The sequence below is a fragment of the Canis lupus genome, chromosome 1, assembly GCF_011100685.1.
Source record: "Canis lupus familiaris isolate Mischka breed German Shepherd chromosome 1, alternate assembly UU_Cfam_GSD_1.0, whole genome shotgun sequence".
Lineage (NCBI taxonomy): Eukaryota > Metazoa > Chordata > Mammalia > Carnivora > Canidae > Canis > Canis lupus.
In genome coordinates, this window is record NC_049222.1 from 19042532 (window position 1) to 19064017 (window position 21486).

A 21486-nucleotide genomic window follows, 5' to 3' on the forward strand; every position below is an offset into this window, starting at 1 on the left:
CCCTGAGCCAAAGGCAGATGCTCAACCGTTGAGCCACCCAGGTGTCCCCCTTTCTTAATTTTTGACATCATAGATGTTTCAGGGTCAATTTGTACCTTCCCTGTGCCAGCCCTGGAACCACCACTTCCCCAAGGAGTCCTGGGTCTTTTTATTCGAGAGTGGTATTTAAAAATCAATTATCTGAGCTCTGGGTATACATACACTGTTACTGCTCCCAGGCCCTTTCAGTGACCAGAGCTAGGAAATCTATGTATACATAGTAACCAACATATACACACATATCTATATTTCTGTATTTATCTTCATGCATACCAAAATCCATGAGTTCAACTGCTATCGCAAGGTTTATTCTAGTATTTTCCCTTACTTGTAACTGGGAAAACCACTTTTATTACCTTGGTCGCTATTATCCCACACTTATATATAAGTAATATATATTACTTACTACCAAATTGAACAAAAATGTATATACTTATGTCCCTTATTTTTTTTGGTTCAATATAAAAGTAAAAATCCGGGTACATAAAAATTATAAATGTCTATACAAAGAATCAGAAAATGTAAATAACTGAAAAAATATTTGCAATATAGATAATACAAAAGTAAAGAATGATATAAAAAAAACATGAGGGATGAAGGATGGGCAAATGGGAAGGGGGTCAAAATATTCAAAATTCAGCTATAAAATAAGTTATGGGGATGTGATGTATAGCATGGTGACTATTGTTAATAATACTGTATTGCAAATTTGGAAGTCGCTAAGAGAATAGATCTTAAAAGTTCACATCACAAGGAAAAATATAATTTAATAACTGTGTGTGATGGGATCCCTGGGTGGCGCAGCGGTTTGGCGCCTGCCTTTGGCCCAGGGCGCGATCCTGGAGACCCGGGATCGAATCCCACGTCAGGCTCCCGGTGCATGGAGCCTGCTTCTCCCTCTGCCTGTCTCTCTCTCTCTCTCTGTATGACTATCATAAAAAAAAATTAAAAAAATAACTGTGTGATGTGTTAATTAGGCTTACTGTGATGATCATTTAGCAATATATAAATATAAAAAATCATGTTATACACCTGAATCTAATATAATGTTGTATACCCATTATATCTCAGTTAAAAAAAACAACAACAGAATAAGCAATTCACAACTAAAAAATGGTAAACACGAAACAAGAAAATCAACCTAAAAGGTCTAAAATGCAAATTAAAGTAAAAATAGATATCATTTCTTATCAATCATATTGGCAGACAAGGAAAATAATACCCTCAGAGTTAAAAAGGTATAGAGACACAGCAGAAGAGTAAACTGATACAACTCAATTAGAGGACAACCTGGCATAAGTATCCAGATTAGGGCAGGGTTAAACTTTCACATGGGGATTTACATCTAGGAAGTTATCACACCCACAAGCACAAACACAGAAGTGGCAATTGTAACAGGGCATCTCTAATTGTAAAAACTGGAAACAAGTTGCACATTATAACGTTTCCCAGTACGACTGTCTTAAAGTTTGCTTAACTTATTAAATCTCTAAATTTACATATTTCAGCAAATTTGGGAAAGTTTCAGCCATTACTTCTTCAAATGTATTTGGTGTACTAGCCATTTTTTTTTGACCATTCTGTTTTCTCTTCTACTGAGATTCCTAAAGGTCTCACAGAGAATTAACCACAGAAAATACTACTGAGAGGAATAAAAAAAGGTATAAATGGTGCAATACACCACATTCACACATTGGAAGATAATATTGTTAACATGTCAATTCTCCCCAGATTCATCTAAAGATTTAAGGCAATTCCAATCAAAATTCCCTATAGGCTTTTTGCTTTCTTAAACAAAAGTAACAAGTAGATTCCAAAATTGTTATCAAACCACAAATGACCTAGGCTGGCCAAACTAATTTAACAATAGAAGAACTCAATTGGAGAACCTATGCTACCTAATTTCAGTACTTAACTCTAAAGCTAAAGCCATCAAGACAGTGTAATAGTAATGAATAAACAAGGATTAATGAAAGGGGATAGAGGATCTAGAAATAGACCCAAACACCCAGGATTAAGTGATTCTCAAAAAAAAACTAATTTAATGGGAGCAAAAAAAAAGAACAATGCTTTCAATAAATGTTCCTGGAACAACCGAATTTCCGTACATATGTTTAAAAAATATTTTAAAATATTTACTTCACATCATACTCAAAAATGAATTCAAACAGCATACACTTAAATGCCAAAGCTAAAACTGCCAGAAGAAAACACGGGGGAGTGGGAGGGAATCCTTGAGACTTTGGAGTACGCAAATACTTCTTAGAATACAAAAAGCATGAACTACAAAATAACTGATAAACTATACTTCATTGAAATCAGAGAACTGTGTTATTTGAAACACACTGGTAAGGTAACCAAAAGGCAATCCACAGGAGATTTCTTATTTCACAGGTGGAGTGGTTTCACACACTCTTTTCACAGGTAGAAAGGTTTCTCTACAAGAAGTAAAGAGCAGACCCACAGGGATAGTACACCAAATTGTTTTCCAAAGCTTAAGCCAATTTGCACTCCACGGTAGGTGTAAAAAAACAAAAAACAAAAAACAAAAAACAAAAAACAAAAAAACCCTTCTATTTGCTTCAAATCCTCACCAAAATTTGGTAACATCAGACTAAGCTTTCAGTTTGGTAGATAAGAAATGATAGTTCATTTTGCTTTTAATTTGCATTTCCCTGATTACAAGGCTTGGCATCTTCTCATAGGTTTATTAGCCATTCTAATTTTGACTGTAAAGTGCTTTTCCAATCTTTATGCATTTTTCTTCTCTATATTTTTTTCCTAATATAAATGTATTTAAGAAGCTCTTGTCAGTTACCTGTGCTAAAAAAAGACCTTTCGACCTTTCCCTTTATGTGGCTTTACTTTTCACTTTTGTAAAGGTATTTTTGGTTATAGAAATTTGTAATTTTAATGTACTTCAATTAGTCACCTTTTCTGTTTGGTTACACTATCACCTGTTTACAGAATGATGCCCCATTCCGAGGTCATGTTTTCCTGTGCAATCATTTTAAAGTAGTATGGTTCTAGCACTCATATTTAACTCTTTCAATCCACATAGTTTTGTGGGGTTTTGCTGTTGTTTGTTTTTGGGAGGCTGGCTATAATGGGCATTAGGGATCCAATTTTATTATTCTTCCTAGGGTACCTCTACCATTTATCAAAAATTCTATTCTTTTTTTTTTTTTTTTTTTTTTTAAAAATTCTATTCTTTATTTCACTGATCTACAATGCTAGGTCTGTATGAAATCAAATTCCTATGTCGACTTAGAACCATTTCTGTGCTATTCTGTTTTATAGATTAAGTTTTTGGTCTGTTCTGCACCAAGATAATACCATATTAAGTACTATAAATTTATAATAACTTTTGATATAAAGTAAAGGAAATCTCTCCACCTTGCTCTTCTTTAGAAGTGTTCTGGTTTGGGGAGCCTAGGTGGTGTAGTCAGCTGTCTAACTCTTGGTTTCAGCTCAGGTTGTGATCTCCCAGTTCTGGGACTGAGTGCCGAGACAGGCTCCACACACTCAGCATGGAATCTATTTGGGATTCTCTCTCTCTCTGCCTCTGTCCCTCCTCTTTGCTGGCTCTCTCAAATAAATCTTAAAAAAAAAAAAAAAAAAAAATGTCCTGGTTTTTATTAGCTCACTGCTCTATCCCATAAACTGGAGAGTCAGCTTGTCAAGTTCAATAATGAAAACAACAAAGATCCTGTTGGTGTTTTGTTTGGAATGGTACTGAATACATAAAAATTCCCATTCTGATTATACTCCAATCCATAAAACTGTCTATCTCCCTATTTATTTAGGTCTTTAAAAATGCTTTTAAACGTGCAGCCCCCATGGCTCAGCTGTTTACCACTGCCTTCAGCCTGAGGTGTGATCCTGGAGACCCGGGATCAGGTCCCACGTCAGCCTCCCTGCATGGACCCTGCTTCTCCCTTTGCCTGTGTCTCTGCCTCTCTCTCTCTTTCTCTGTCTCTCATGAATAAATAAACAAAATCTTTAAAAAAAAATGCTTTTAAACAAAATCAATTTTTTTCTATAACAGTCTTACATATTAAGTTAATGCCTAGTATTTTATATTTTTACAGTACTTCACTTTTTAAATATAATTTTAAACTTCAAAGGATTATAAATGAGATTTAAGAGTTAATTTATTTGTAAAGTCTAAAATAGTGACTGGTATACATGTGTTTATTGAATAAAACAAAATAAATCAAATAATTGCAATTATTTCTGGTATGTTAATTTTAGGATAATTTTGATTACTAAAAAAATGATGTTGAGATTTTTTACTGTGTTTGTGTAAAATTTACACATTAATTTGGGAATAGCTGAGATATTCACCACATGGATTCACCCATCAAAGAACTACATGCTTTCCTATTTACTCAAATTTTATTTCCCTCAGTAAATTATTATAATTTCTTCTATATTTCTTAAATTTATTCTTAGTTATGGGGCTTCTTTTAAAGGACATAATTATTGAGATTTTAATTTGAAATATAAGCATTTATCATCTTCATTATATCAATATCCACTTACTGTTAAAATTCTTTTAAACAAACAAGTGAAAAAAAATAAAAAAATAAACAAACAAGTGTTTCTAGCAAATTCTTTCTATCCCCCAATTCCTTTAATTATTGGGTAAGTTGGCTATTTTTTTGGCATCTACATTCTTTCCATGCTAAATGCCTAACAGTAGTCTTACTCCAGTTTGTTTGTTTCTCTTGGTTTTAGGGTCTTATTAGTTCGACGTGTCTTTCAAAAAATCATTGTTTTCTACATTTTCTATTTTGTTCACTAGTAGATTAAAAACCTACTGATATTTGAGTATTTGTCTTGCTGATTAGTCATCTGGATACCCGTGAGTGAGAAGACCTACTTTTGGTTTTAAAAGCATTACTACTGGGTCACCACAGTGGCTCTGTCAGTTAAACGTCTGACTTTAGCTCAGGTCATGATCTCAGGGTCCTAGGATTGAGTCCTGTCCTGCCTGAGTCATGCTCAGCAGGGAGTATGCTTGTCCCTCTGCCCCTCCCTTCACTCCTGTTCTCCCCCTCTCTCTCTCAGATAAACAAATAAAATCTTTTTAAAAAAGTAAAGCATTACTACCATGTTTACTATGTTAAAAAGCTAGTACTATAAGGGAGATAAGGGTAGTTGCTGGAAGGCTTGGCAGTAATGGTGAAAAATGAAGTTAGCCAACCAAGGTGACAGCAGTGAAGGTAGTAAGCTGAATGTTTGCTGTATTTTGAAGATAGAGCCACTAACACTTACTGATGGATTTGATGTTTCTCTGTTTGGTAGAGTCTAACCCTGCCTTTGACAGTTTCTCTTTGCAGGTACAAACTTCAACTTCTAAATCACTGTACTTTAAGTAGTGTTAAAAGCCCAGACAGCCACCAAGCCTCCTCTGTGGAGCCCTAGGGCTCTGCAGAACATAATTTGAAAACCCAAAGTATCAGGAAAGAACTTTACATGTATCGATTTCATACAAGCATTCAGGTCTCCTCTAGTGGCCTGGGTGGCAGCAAGATGTTCACCAGCTCCTGCCATATGATCACAGAGGCCAGAGTGGAAAGCAGTAACATACATCTGTGCATCTGACCATTTACTAGAGTCCTAGAAATGGTGTCTTCTAAGGATATGGCAAATAAGTTCATAAAATGTTCCTGTTCACTTCTTACTGAAAGGCTTTTGTTTAAGGGGAGAGGGCAGAGGGGAGAGAAAGAATCTTAAGTAGGCTCTAACCCAGGCACAAGGCTCTATCTCGAGACCCTGAGATCATGACCTGAGGTGAAATCAAGAATCTGACACTTAACTGACAAACCTATCTGCCCCTTATAGAAAGGCTTTATACCAGAAAAAAAAAAAAAAAAAAAAAAAAGAAAGGCTTTATAAGAGAACTATCAAAACTTCTACAGCTTGTGTGTATGTGCATGCATTCACTATTTTTTTTTTAAGTAATCTTTATGTCCAGTGTGGGGCTCAAACTCATGAACCTGAGATTAAGAGTCACATGCTCTGTTGACTGAGCTAGCCAGGCACCCCAAGTTCTACAACTTTTGAAGAGATTAGACTAGATGTTCTCCATTGTCCCTTTCTGATTTAAAATTGTTTGAACCTATAGAATTAAATATATTAATTACAGTGACACTGGAACACACATAGTAAGACACACAGATGTGAAAAAACCATTCTGCAGAGCTATCAGAAAACTTCAGATCAGGATTATTTAAAAACTACAATGTCCCGTGCAAAACTAAAAAAAAAGACAGGAAAAAAAAAAAAAAGACAGGGGCTTGCCACTGGCAATAATGCTAAGACTTGTCACTGAATCTACAATTCAGCCAGTGCAGTGATAAGAAATCAAGAAAATTAAAAATTGAAATAAAATTGAAAACTCAATTCAGGTAACTAGTATATACATTAGATGGTTGGCAGAGTTTTATGCCAATGTCACATCACATTCTAGACCAAAAAATTATTGTAATGTCTTTGTACTATATTTCTATAAGGTTATAGATCTCAAACTACAACAGATGTTACATTTATCTACTGAAATAAATTCAACACAACACATGTCCAAAAAGCTGGATATGTGTAGAGAATGAATTTTACAGAAACAACTGTGGCCTGTAAGTTGATACGAGGCACCCATAAAGAAGGATGGTAGAAAAATACTCTAAAGATGCTCAGCTTCAATGGTGTGGCTGTTGACTACTGGAGCCTAGATAAAAAACTGGTACAAAGCAATCAAAATAAGATAGTCAAATTCACATGTCAGCAATAAAAACAAGCACTCTATATAATAATAATGCAGTAATAATTTCATGGAACCCTATAATTTTGGGAGAAATAGGGGATCCCCGGGTGGCTCAGTGGCTTAGCGCCTGCCTTTGGCCCAGGGCATGATCCTGGAGTTCCAGGATCGAGTCCGAGTCGGGCTCCCTGCATGGGGCCTGCTTCCCCCTCCTCCTGTGTCTCTGCCTCTCTCTCTCACTCTCTATCATGAATAAATAAATAAAATATTTTTCAAAATTAAAAAAAAAAAGAAATAACCTTGTCCAACTTCCTTGTTCTATGGTAGAGGAATCTAAAATAGTTAATTAACAACAACAAAAACAACTGCAAATTAAAGTTATTTTTGGGGGATCCCTGGGTGGCGCAGCGGTTTGGCGCCTGCCTTTGGCCCAGGGCGTGATCCTGGAGACCGGGGATCGAATCCCACGTCGGGCTCCCGGTGCATGGAGCCTGCTTCTCTCTCTGCCTGTATCTCTGCCTCTCTCTCTCTCTCTGTGTGTGATTATCATAAATAAATAAATAATTAAAAAAAATAAAGTTATTTTTGGACAACAAGGATAGGATTACATCACTGACCAGAGTCTATAATTCAAGTGTCAGATCTCAATTAAAAAAATGATAAAGCTGTTATGCAACATAAATTATTTACAAGAAAAACAATGGAGAAATGAAAATTTCCATTTGATCTTAGTTCACTGATGTGGTTAAAATAGGAAACAAAGTGATAAGCATTAGGAAACTTATCCCATTACACATAAATAATTACAAAAATACTCAGTGTTTTATTTAAACATGTATATAATAATATGACCCCAAAAAATGTATTTTTACATAAATCCTCTAGGAACTAATAGGCTTTTACACCAACAGAATCAGCATGTGTTGTATAAAAGGATTTCCTGGACCCTTTGTGGGAAAAAAAAATGCATCTGGATTCAAATCCCTTACAAGACAGATAATTTAGAGGAATTTGCTAATTTTTTTTAACAGTTCATTCATATAGAAAATGTTGATAGTAATACCTTTACCAAAAGGTCCTTAGGAAGATTTTTTTAAAGTAGTATGAACACTATAAATGTCCTAGCAAAGAGCTGTTAAACAGAGTTATTTCCCTTCTTTATTCTTCGATAGGCATTTCTTTTAACATTAACATGTACTAATTTTTGGCTAAAGCTTAAATGCCAGGCACTTTAGGTGCTTTACATGCACTAATTTACCTGATCCTCACAATAAGTCTGTGAGGTAGGTGCTATTGTTATCACCATGTTTAGTTAAAGAAACTCAGCCATGAAGCAATTAAGGCAACACAGCTACTGAGTGGTGTTGAGATTCAACCCCAAGCAATCCAGAATAATAAAATTCCAATAAAAAAGCCGAACTACCTGAAGAATTAGCTTTGAGAGTGATATAAATGTCATTTATTCACTCAGATTAGTTCCCATTATCTCTTCCATTTTAAATATAAAGAAAATTACAATATATATTGTGCATTAAGGTAGTTTAATGACCAGAACTACCAGAGAACACTCAATTTAAAAGAACTAAAGGATTCCATATTCTCTGGGTGTCTCTACTCTGGCTATACATGAAAATTACATGTGAAATTTTAAAATCAAATAGATACCCAAACCTCATTTCTGACTTTTTGAATAAGAACTTCAGGGTAAGGCTCATTTTTAAAACACTGTACATAAGATTTTAGTGCACAGGCAAAGCGATGACTTACTTTTCCTAACAGAGAAGGTGTACTAGCAATGCAAGACAAGTGGCATCTGATGATTTCAAAGGTAAAATTCCAAATGAGAAGTGGTGGTGAGGAACAAGACACTAAGTTCATGCAATGAGAGGAATGAATGAATCAGGTGGATAGTGCAGTAAGAACACAGAAGGCAGGATTACTCCCCAGGGCTAGGAAGCCCAGTTTAACAACAGAACGGAAAGCAAACACAAAGACAGTCTCTGTGGCGCAGCAGCAGTTTAGGAACACAATCTGATGACTTGTTGGTGAACAGTGAAAATACCCATTTTTGTCACTGTTTTTCCTTGTAAATGGCATGATGCGTTCTTCATCTTTGTCGCTACTTTTATTCATTATGTGAAAATACCACTAGTTTTGCTCTTAATTGCATTCAGTGATTTTGTCCTAATCTTGACAAAACATCTGAGATTTGGCCTAACTTTCTTACCTTAAAATTTAGGAAATAAGTTCATTATAAAATCAACCTCAACCAGTATTAATATAGTCATTAAATAAAACATGCATGGTTAGAAAACATATGAAATACTGGAGACACATTTTCATGATGTAGATTATAACAAAGCAAAATCAAACATAGTAATAGTACTAGAGTATAAAAGTCTAAATATAAGTTTCATAGAATTAAAATATTCCTATGGTAGTGTCTGAGGCGTCCTTCCATTTGGTGGTATTATAAACTAATCAAGATGAATATAATTCTGTTGTTTAAAAGATTCATTTTCTCTAATTGAAATATTTCACACTATAGATGTAAGCCATTGCATTAAGTATAGAGATGAAAATTTTGTGCATTTTTATCTCCAGAATATCAGCACATCCCCAACGAATGAGTCAACAGATGTCCCTATTTACAAGTGACCTGGTACTTGCTGACTTCCCTCTCTTTTTAGCAGCACTGCTTCTGAGTCTTATTTGCTTATAACATAAGACAACTATGTGAAATGATGATAATGCTTTGATTTAAAGTTGCAAAATATGTGTTTAACTCCAGGTTCAGCAGGATTTTTTTTAAAGATTTTATTTATTTATTTATTCATGAGAGGGGGAGGGGCAGAGACATAGGCAGAGGGAGAAGCAGGCTCCATGCAGGGAGCCTGATACAGGACTCAATCCAGGAATTCCAGGATCATGCGCTGAGCTAAAAGCATATGCTTAACCAGGCTTCCCTCAGCAGTAGGATCTTAACATATTTAACCTACGCCCTCATTTAGTGTCTACATGAAGACAGTTTAATCCAATCTCACAAAGCTTTGGTGAGTACTGGGCAAAGGTTCAGGTTCCTCCTCTGCTAAATGTTAACAGTAACAGTATCCATTTGATAGGATTAGAAGATTAAATAAGATACTATATGTAAAGTGCATAACAAAATGCCTGGCACAGAGTAAATGTTCAATAATCAGCTATTATTAATGGGCCTCCTATTGTGCTAGGAGTTTAACAGCTGTCTTGCAGGGTTATAAGAGATACATTAAGAGTTAAAGTAAAAAGCATGTTCAAAGGTAGTCCCTCTTTCCATTTCTGATGATAGAAGAGAGAACTGGGATGCACATAAGTCAGTAACATGCTGAGTGGAAGTCTGGAGAGGCTGTTCATCTCCTCTCCTCCACAACTGAAGTACTCACTCTGTCCCCAAGTTCTTGGCAGTGTCAGTGGCTGGTAAGCTTCAGCTGAGTTCCCCCTGTAGGATTTGTGCTAAGATGAAGAAAGCTACCTCATCCAAGGTCACACTCCCTTCCCAGGACACCCCAGATCCACAGATTGAATATGGGGATATGAAGGCCAAGCCCTTTGCTCCAATTCAAGGACAACTTTGAAGGGCCATCTCAGTTCCAGAGTTCCCTGGGATGAGCTGAAGCTTTCTAAGTAACTGAAATACTATTCAATGTTTTCCTCTACCCAGTCCTTCTTCCACTTCCTAAAACTACTGATCCCGAGAGTATTCCTGCACACAAATCTGTCTCAGAATCCACTGCCTGGGGAAATGACTTATGCTACTTGTCCAAGGTCAAAAAGGTAATGAGGATTCAAAATGGGATTCACTACACATGTGCCAGCATAATTCCACAATTATAGAATAAAGAAGAAGAGGCCAAATGAAAGAATGAACCAGGGGTACTGGGTGGTGCAGTCGGTCAAGCAACCAACTCTTGGTTTCTGCTCAGGTCATGATCTCAGGATCATGAGATTGAGCCTCAAGTCGGATTCTGCACTCAGCACAGAGCCTGCTTAAGATTCTCTCTCCCTCTCCCCCTCTTGCTCTCTTTCCTCCAAAATAAGTAATTTCTTTTTTAAAGAATGAACTAAAAGACCTATAGGCAACATTTTAAGTGCTACCCTAAAATATCCCAACAGTGACTCATTTTTTGATCAAAATAAAAATGAAAAGTGATCTCTACTGAAGTTGAGTTGAAATAAGTGTGTCTATCCCTATAAGAAGGGGAAAATGAGAAGGTCATGAAGGTAAATTTCCTGAGATCCTCTCTATTTCACTTCAGAAGCAGAGACTAACTGGACCAAAAGGGGCTTTGAAGACAGAACAGTTCTGTCCTTTATTTTATACAAGAGGAAACTGCAACTCCCACCAAGGAAAGAGTGGCCTAGTTTAGGCTTTTCTTTTTCTTTTTTTAAGATTTTATTTATTTATTCATGAGAGACAGTGAGAGAGAGAGAGGCAGAGACACAGGCAGAGGGAGAAGCAAGCTCCATGCAGGGAGCCTGATGTGGGACTTGATCCTGGGTTTCCAGGATTACAACCCAGGCTGAAGGCAGTGCTAAAACGCTGAGCCACCCGGGCTGCCCTCTAATCTAGGCTGAAATTCCAGAGTCCTTCAGCTTGGGCTTCAATATGTGATTTTGATATTTTATACAAAGTGTAATTTTGCAGTGTGAAACTTCTGCAAAATATTTATATATATTCAGGGCAGCCCGGGTGGCTCATCGGTATAGCGCCACCTTCAGCCCAGGGCCTGATCCTGGAGACCTGGGATCAAGTCCCATGTTGGGGCTCCCTGCATGGAGCCTGCTTCTCCCTCTGCCTGTGTCTCTGCCTCTCTCTCTCTCTCTCTCTCTCTCTCTCTCATGAATAAATAAATAAAATCTTTTTTTTTTAAAAGACAAGATTTATATATATTCAAATATAAGTATGAGATGCATTATAAAACAAAGTATGACTTTTGAATTAGGCATCAGTGTAGTATCATCTTCCCTCCTATTAAGGTGGGTAATTGGGAATTGACTACATTAAAAGTATTCACAGAACAGAATGGTTTTACAAGGAAGGTTAGAATTCACTATCTATACACCTCTAGCTACATTAGCAATTAAAATTCATCAAATATTGTGTCTTAATGGCCTTATCTCAAAATGAGGATAATAATTATTATCTCATTCAATAGGATGCCATGAAGACTAAATATTTAATGGTTGCAATGCATTCTAAATGTCACATAAATAACATAGCAATACATATAGTGACTTCTATCAGGTGAACATTGTAACAAGTTAATATTATACATAACTGATCAAAAAGAGCCAAGAAGGCACAAGAATATTTAAGACCTCTGATTGCTTCCAATCATGAGAGCAAGATTTAAACTGATAAATATTTTATAATTATTAAAATAAAATAGAGCAGTCAGGCTCACTAATCAGTGGGGAATCTGCTTCTCCTTCTCCCTCTGCTCCTCCCTCACTGTTCATGTATTCTCTCTTTCAAAATAAATAAAATCTTTATAAATAAATAAATGAAAAAATAAATTAAATTAAAATTAGGGCAACTATAATAAGGACATTTTACACATTTTAAACTGGTTCTTTATAGGTATTCATTTGTTTTTAAATTAAAAAAAAATTTTTTTTCAAGCAGGCTCCATGACATGGGGCTCAAACTCATGATCCTGAGATCCATACCTGAGCGGAGATCAAGAGTCAGACATTTAACTGACTGAGCCACCTTGGTGCCCCATATCATTCACTTTTATTCTTATAATCTTTTTTAAAGATTTATTTATTTGAGAGAGAGAGAGAGCACATGTTGGGGATGGTGGAGAGAGGGAGAGAAAGAATCCTCAAGCCAACTCCCTACAAAGCACAGAGCCTGATGATCCCAGGACCCCAAGATCACAACCCACACTGAAATTAAGAATCAGACACCCAACCGACTAAGCCATCCAGGCGCCCCTCATTCATTTTTATATACTGTTTCTCACTGGCTGGAAATCTCTCAGAATCTTTTATTTCAATAAAATAATTGTAAATAATATTTGCTAAAGAAGCATTACCATCTGCCCTTCCCACATCTAGTTCTTTGAATAAAGAGTTTTATTTTGAATAAAATACTCAAGAAACAAACGTGGCTTTAAAATACTTAAATATTTTCAATGTTTGGGTAAATTCTATTTATTTTGCTTGGGAAAGCTAAGATGTCATTATGCAAAAGTACCTCCTTGTAGAAAATCCCAGGGTTTCCCTTCTGTCAGAAATAGCCTTTGGGATCTCCTTATATGTAGTTCAGCTCCCCGTCCCCTAACAAACCCAAAGAGTAGAACACTGACACCCTATCATTTTTTTAAAATCAATTTCCAAGGCTTCTTTGAAAAATCTCTATTTCTATGTTGCCACACCTTTTTAAATTCCTGCTTTTCTACTAACCTGTTTCCTCTTTTTGTAGTTACAGTAGACACAATTTGCAAGTGAAATTATTACAGTTAAAAGAAAACTCTGGGATGCCTGCGTTACTCAGCAGTTTAAAACCTGCCTTTGGCCCAGGGTGTGATCCTGGAATCCTGGGATCCAGTCCCACATGGGGCTCCCTGCTTCTCTCTCTGCCTGTGTCTCTGCCTCTCTCTCTCTCTGTGTCTCTCATGAATAAATAAAATCTTTAAAAATAAATAAATAAAAAGAAAATTCATGAATATCAGAATTTTGCATAAAGATGAATTGTAGTTAGAAAAGGATGGTAACAGTACTGGCCTAGATAACTAAGAGAAAGTGATGTAGACCAATCTGCCCAGCAACTAGCCAATGACTTAGGTGGAGTCAGTCAGCAATTTATTAATTTATGATGTTTCTATATTTATGTATAAGTACTTCTATTGAGCTATGTGAAAATTCCTGAGAAACAGCATTTATGTCCATTTTCCTTTTCCATTTATGTCCAGGAAAATACAAAACACACAAAAAAACCTCTTAAGATATTATACCACAAAGGTTGGACTAATTTGTAGTCTTCAAAATAAGGAATGTAACCCCTGAAATGAGGGCATTGTAAGATTTTTCAAGAATACATGGTTTTAAAAGCACAAATAGTTTTAAGATCTGTTAGTTTGAAGGAACTGATTTTTGGATGCTAAATATGCAAATAAATACCTTTCCTAAAACTGCGAGTTCGTGGGCAGAACTTTTCTAAGGAAAATAATCAAGGATGTAGGATTTGACTTTTTTGAGAGAGAGAGAGGGAGCAAGTGTGTGCACAGGTACATGCAAGAGCAGGGAATAGCAGAAAGAGAGGGAAAGAGAATCACAAATAGGCTTCACTCTCAGTGTGGAGCCAGATGTGGCACTTGATCTCATGCCCCTAAGATCATGGCCTGAGCCAAAATCAAGAGTCAGATGCTGACTGACTGAGCCACCCAGGCACTGGGATTTCTGACTTTTAAAGGTAAGTCTGTCACATTTTTTTTTTTAAACATGAATGATGATGGTTAACAAATAGTTATGGTAAATATTCTATTGAATATAAAAATAGTATTTTATTTTTAAATGTCAATATTCACACTACCCTCAAAATAACATCTTTTGCAAACGCTTAACTTTATTGTTGGAAAGTTTCAGCTGTCAACATAAAAACATGCATGGAATCAGACATTTCTTGATCCTCATTAGAGAGATGGTGAGTGGGGGGAAAAAAGTTTGAAAGCCACCAGACTAACTCGGGCCAAAGTTTCATTAACCTCTAATATTCTAGTGTCAATACTCCAAGTAAGAAGCTATACACATAAATTTTATATACATAAATCCTGGAATGACATAGAGAGGTGAACCTTTTGTAGAGTGGGTGAGATTTGAGCAGGGTTTTATGAATTAAAAGCAGAGAACCTGCAGAACTTGAGAAAAGATAAAGATGCTAGAGCTGAGAGGGAGGGGCCCACAGCTGGCAGGACCACAGGAGAGAGGCAGAGCAGATGTGTGCAGGTGGAAAATGCAAAGGGCCTGGGTTTTTAAGTCCCAAGAAGCTTGAGTTAAATTGAGATTGTACCACCTTTTGGCTGAGCTACTTTGAAGAAGATTAAACGAGGGGATGGAAAACTCTTCTTGTATTTTGGAGTAACAGCACAGGTTGGTCAGTAAGCCCTTCTCAACGAGGAGCCATTGAACAGCAGCAGTGTGCATTAACAGTCAAAGCACCAGCTCTGGGCCCAACAGATTGTGCTGAAACAAAAAGTGCCATTTCCTAGAAGTATGTTCTCAGCCTGGATGACTAACTCTCTGTGCCCAGTTAGCCTTATGTGTCAAGTAGAGGTAATTGAGGTGCCCACTTAACAGGGATATTATGAAGATTAAGTGAGTTAATGTATATAAACGAGCTTAAAATCATGTTCAAAGCATTAGTTGCTTTATTGGTGGTGGTGGTGGTATTGTCATGATTACTCTCTGATTCTGAATATCAAACAGGGATCAGGAGAATACCAACCACTAATAAGTCTTTGTTGTATTAAGAATCTTAAAAAAAAAAAAAAAAAAAAAGGAGGTGGGCAAGGACAGGCAGCTAAATCTATAGGAGGGTTTTAATAATAAAAGCTTAGTATGGCTCCATGATTTTGTGGCATAAGTACAGGACAACAATCCAGGGAAGTTTTCTGGTTTTCTGCTGTTGTAACTAACAAAGTAACAAATATCTTTTTCCTTTCCTTAAAGGGCCCAAACCCCAAAGCACACTGCAATTTGTTCTATAAAGAATACCTGCAATATATTCAGTAGGACTATATTTGGTTCTTACAATGACACAATTTGTTAGAAATAATTCTGCAATATGGTAGGAATATTTTGACCTTACCTAAAGGAGTTCCAACACTGAAGTACCAAAAGACATTTTAAAATATCTTTAACCTGTTATTAAACACCCCAACCACAGAATACAAGGTAGCAGTACCATACAAGCTATTTGAGCTCTAATTGTAACTAATCCATCCCTACTCCTGACTTTTCAAACCTCATTAAGGACATATTGCATAGTTTTATAGAAATTATTTTAGAAATGAGAAGTTTAGGTTAAAATCTTAACCAAAATATGCAAACACAAAGATCAGAAATGTGTTTTTTAAGAAAAGCATTTTCAAGACCATGTTTTAAATTTTAAAAGGAAGCTTGGATAACTACAACCAAAGGGTAATGTGCCAAACAGATTGTACTGCTTTCTGATTTTGTCGGCATCCTATTGAAGTTAAAACTCAGAATATGCATTCTGAGGTTTTGTTAACAAAACATATATATTGAAACTAATAGATCAGCATTAGGAATTTTATAACTTACAAGTATGTCTGGCCAGTGAGTAGTTGGATCCACCACTAGTCAAGCCAAATCCCTCAGGAATTTGACTAGAGCTTCGAGGTCTGGTCAACAATTTAGGAGGTTCAATTTCAGCACCAAATTCAGCTCCTATTACTCCTAGTAAAACAATAGCAGTAGCCTGCTTCCGTCTTTCTTCATAAGATGTGGAAATCTTCTTCATTTGTGGAATACTTGACAAGCAACCTGAAAACAAAGTTAAAAATATCAATACACAAAAGACATGTAATAATAAAAAAATTCAAGATTACTCTTTCAGGAAAGAATACCATTCGACAAAGGGTACTGAGATGACTTGTTATCCATCTGCAAAAGAATTAATTTGGGCTTCCACCTTTCACTACACAAAAAATCAACTCAAAATAGATGCACAGTACTAAATATAAGAGCCCAAACAAAATAAGTTGCAAAAGAAAACAGCTGTACCTTCATGATCTTCAATAATTTCTTTAAAAAAAAAAAAAAGATTTTATTTATTTATTCCTGAGAGACACAGAGAGAGGGAGAGGGAGAGGGGGAGAGAGAGAGAGAGGCAGAGACACAGGCAGAGGGAGAAGCAGGACCCATGCAGGGAGCCTGACATGGGACTCGATCTCAGGATTCCAGGATCACACCTTGGGCCAAAGGCAGGTTTTAAACCGCTGAGTAACCCAGGGATTCCCGATCTCCAATAATTTCTTAAATATAATACAAAAAGCACAAGTAATTTTTAAAATTTCTTTAACTAGATTTCATCAATATGACAAATTTTTACACTTGAATGACAGAATCAAGAAAGTAAAAAGACAACACACAGACTGAGAGAAAGTACTGTCAATTAAGTATCTATAAGGGATTGTATCCAGAATATACAACAAACTCCTACAACTTTTAAAATGGGTAAACAATTTGAATAGATATTTGAAATACAATGATATATGAGTGGCCAATGTGCATATCAAAGATGCTTAACATCACTGGTCATTAGGAAAATGCAAATCAAAACCACGATGAGATACCATTTCACATCTACTAGAATAGCTGCAATAAAAAGGATTCTAAGAGGTGCTGTCAAGTATGAACAAAATGAATGGACTGCAGGTGAAAATGTAAAAAGGTACTTTAGAAAAGTTTGGCAGTTACTTATTCAGTTTGGCTTTCTATTTCTTCTTGAGTCATTTTTGATAGCTTGCACTTTTAAAGGAATTACTTATTTGATGTGAGATTATCTGTAGTATTCTCTATAATGAAAATATTTCAAATGTATCATTCCTATGGATCCCTTTAACTATTTTTTTTTTAATTTTTATTTATTTATGGTAGTCACACAGAGAGAGAGAGAGAGGCAGAGACACAGGCAGAGGGAGAAGCAGGCTCCATGCACCAGGAACCCGACGTGGGATTCGATCCTGGGTCTCCAGGATCGCGCCCTGGGCCAAAGGCAGGCGCCAAACTGCTGCGCCACCCAGGGATCCCTCCCTTTAACTATTTATGCCTTCTCTAACACTTGTTATGCTTTCCTTGATCAGTTTTGCTAGAAATATATATTTTACTAGATTTTCAAAAAATACTTTGGTGGGGTGTCTGGTGGCTCAGACTGTTGATCATCCAGCTCTTAGATGATGCCTTCAGTTCAGATCATGATCTCAGGGTCATGAGATCAAGCCCCTGTGTTGGGCTCCTCACTTAACAGGGAGTCTGCATGAGCTTCTCTCTCTCTCTCTCTCTCTCTCTCTTTCTGCCTATGCCCACCCACTCATATGCTCTTTCTTTCTCAAAAAATTTTACAAATATTCCAGTTTTGATCTTAATATTTCATTTCTTTTATTTCACCAATTTCTGTTGTTATTTTTATTATTCCTCCTTCATGTTTTCTCTGTCGGTTCTTTTTTTTAAGATTTATTTGACACACAGAGAGAAAGAGAGAGAGCACACACACAAGTGTGGGGTGGGAAGCAGAGGGAGAAGCAGACTCTCTGCTGAGCAGGGAGCCCAATGTAGGGTTTGACCCAGGATTCTGGGATCATGACCTGAGCTGAAGGCAGAGGCTTAACCAACTGAGCCATTCAGGAATCCCTCTAGGTTCTTTTTAAAAATCTACTTTTAAAGTAAATTCTACACCCAACATGGGGCTTGAATTTACAACCCCGAGATCAAGAGTCACAAGCTCCACCCACTTAGCCAGCCAAGCACCCGTTTTGTTTCCGGGTTCTTAGGATAAACACAATTCACTTATTTTCATAACCTATTATGGTTAATGTTCCCAATCACAGTATCAACATTCATTTTCCTCTCCTTTAATAATACAACTTCAATTTTTACTGAGTAGTGATATGTTTACATCTTCTCAGGGTCCTTCCAAGAACTGGCAAATCTACAGCCTAGATCCTGGCTTTAAGCTTTACTCATGATATATCTTAAGTCCTTTTTAGCTCACAGGAGCCAAAAGCCTGCTTCTGGAAAGCAGCTAGGGGTTTCAGCCCAGATCATTTCTATTTTATTACTTGTCCACAGAGATATCTATCTTTCTGGAGACTAGTTATGTCTTTTTGATTTTCTGTTTGTATATCTTATCCATCATCGCTATATATTTGGTACAGAAAAATTTTAAAAAGTGAACTTCTGGAGACACCTTCACTGGAGGTCAGCTTTCTACTCTTTTCAGCCATCCATCCAGCTTTTCTGACCCCTTTCAAGTAGCCTGTCTCTATATTAATAAAATCAATATAACAAAGGGCCCTCAGAGCTCAGAATGCCAAATAGGAAATTAACAGCAGGAACCTCTGAATGCTTTTAGATGTTATTTTATTTTGTCTCTTCATTTACTTTTTCAATGTAAACTAACTGGAGGTAAGGCAAGGGAATGACAATATGAGAGGCTATAGGTAGACCAACCAAATCAAGAGAGACTTTTGCAGGGCAAGCTGAAGACTTTTAACTTTTGGTTAGTGGAAAGGTGTTGAATAATTTCATATAAGGTGGTGATATCAGATTTATTCATTGTTAGAAAGATCATGATAGTGGCAGGTGGGAGGCAGATTATGAGGTAAAATAAGACATGTCCAGTAGAACCAAAAGAAGACTCCTGCAACGATCAGGTTAAAAATAGTAAGTACCAGTAGTAGTAGGAATTCATTAATTCCATCAGTTACTCAGTCTCAATATAAGAACTGAAGATCTGGTGTATTCGTGGCATCATGCTTGCTGTGAAAAGACATGTGAAAAGCAAGTTCACTGTCCTCTTTGAACTTAAAGGCTACTAAATAAGAATAAGAAATAGGTTACAGAATCAATGAGAACATTATGAACTGAGAGAATAGTATGTTTAAGAACCTAAAAAAGGAAGCAATTTGTTGACTTCTATTTCAAGAAGCAGTAGTTGGGTTGCAAGCCTATGAGACAAGAGAAAGACAGAAAATGGGCAAGGGAGGCAGGCAAGGGCCAGACCACAGATGGCATCATAGATATTCACATTTTAATTCTTATTCTATAAACAACAGGAAGGAAGATACCCAAGGTAGGATTTAAGCCACAGAGTGATGTAATTAGATCTAGGGGTTCAGAGGATATTGTGGAAATCAAAGTGAGAGATTAAGAATAGTTTGGTCTTGGGATGTCAAATAATGCTAAGTAAATAGGAGATGCAGAGAAGTGGGTATCTTTAAGATCCACGGTGAGTCCTGAGTAAGTTGGTGAAAACACTGCAGATTTTAGATGTCATGCCTTAAGTTCTTTTAAAAATCTAAATTAAGACAATTAACAAAATTAATTAAAACAAAATTAGAACAAAAAGTAAAATATTTAGTAAGAATTTTGGCAAAAGTTAATTAAAACAAGAGTAAAAGCAAAGCAAAAGAAATCCTTTCAAGATAAGTAGGTATGGCCTTTCCAGAAGCTTAATAAAAAAACCACCTAGAGCACAAAGTTCTTTAATATAAACTTTAAATTGCATTTATTTAGCCGTGCTGAAAGGCAGAATGGGTGTGAGCGAGCAGACCTAGTTGAGCCTTAGAAAAGGAAGTGGCAGATATTACAAAGAATTTAATAGTTGGAAAAGAGTAATTGTGTAAGAAAGTGGCATTAAAGTACTTATAAAAAAAACTAAGAAAATTAAGATGGTAACATCAAAGAGTGGTTACTGTTTATCTGGAAAATAAGAAGAGTTTGGTTCATCGGAGTACAAAGAAAGATTTGTTGTTCCTGTTGTAGTTTCTTAGCTTCTGCATGTCACTTTTGCTTAAAAAAAAGTTCTGAAAATTTGCCATTAGTTTTCACGCACTGTATTAGAAAGACAAAAGCCAAAATGAGTCCAGAGAATACACTGATCTTTAAAAATATTGTAATTCTTTCATGTAAAACCTTAGTTATTATTCATTACTCTAATTTGTTAAATTTTTTTGTAGTCTATTTCAAACCACTTGTAGGCTACAAGAATATTCCTTCCAGCCTTATAATATTACTTTATCACTTCCAAGGTCATGATCACTCTTATTTCATGAATTCACATTTCTCATAAAAAAGGCTCAATTAACATTTCAAAAATATTTAAGTAATATTCAGAAATATCTTCTAAACAGATACCACTGATTCTCTCTCTTGATGGTTTTCTTCTAGTTTTTTAAAGGTAAAAAAGTGTTAGTAAGAGTGTTAGTTCTTATGGGCAATGACAGATTCCAAGTGTGCCACTGATCTGTCACAGTTCCAATAACGAAAGTAGGGGAGAAAGCTAAAAGCTTACCCATACTAAGAAGAAACAAAATCAATAACCACTGCCCCTGTGTTTAGGAGGGTGAAAACGAACCCAAATTCTAGAGAAAGGAATATCTAACAGATTGATAATTTGTATCTCAGTACATGCATTTAAAACCAACTTTGTTTGAGTACAAGCACACACACACACACACACACACACACACACACACACGAGTGAGAGCTCGGCGCAACTGCATCTAGCTTCATGTAGTAGATATTTCACTCTTTCCATAGTAGTCTTGAAACAGGAAGCAAATCGAGTTCCCCTCCCCCCATGTCTCAGCAAGAGCATGCTCCATAACAATAGTTCAAAGGAAAGCTCTATTCTGCAGTTGCACTGATTGTTCTGTCAGCTGACCTCTGCAGAAGGGAATTGCTAACCGCTGCCTTGCTCCTTAGCTGACAAATGAATGATCGCAGCTCCATCTATTTTCACTATGGCTGCCTCTAGCCCAGGTGCTCAGACAGAGAGCCCGGTGTGACATCTTAGATCAAGATGAATTGGCACAAACTCCTGATCCAAGATTGTTTTATACCATTTAATTTAGTTTCTTCCCCTGCTTGGATGAGCACAGCTCTGGTTA

At 36.4% G+C, this 21486-nt stretch overlaps 1 protein-coding gene across 6 annotated transcripts in view; it reads right to left on the reverse strand.

The window, feature by feature from the left end:
• Window positions 1–21486, reverse strand: part of WDR7 (WD repeat domain 7) — a 353142-nt gene that overhangs the window by 131663 nt on the left and 199993 nt on the right. For all 6 annotated transcript variants that reach the window (XM_038525932.1, XM_038525930.1, XM_038525933.1 and 3 more), the window contains one exon: window positions 16136–16357. In XM_038525932.1, the coding sequence (XP_038381860.1) occupies window positions 16136–16357 (222 nt within the window). The remainder of the gene's footprint in view (window positions 1–16135; window positions 16358–21486) is intronic.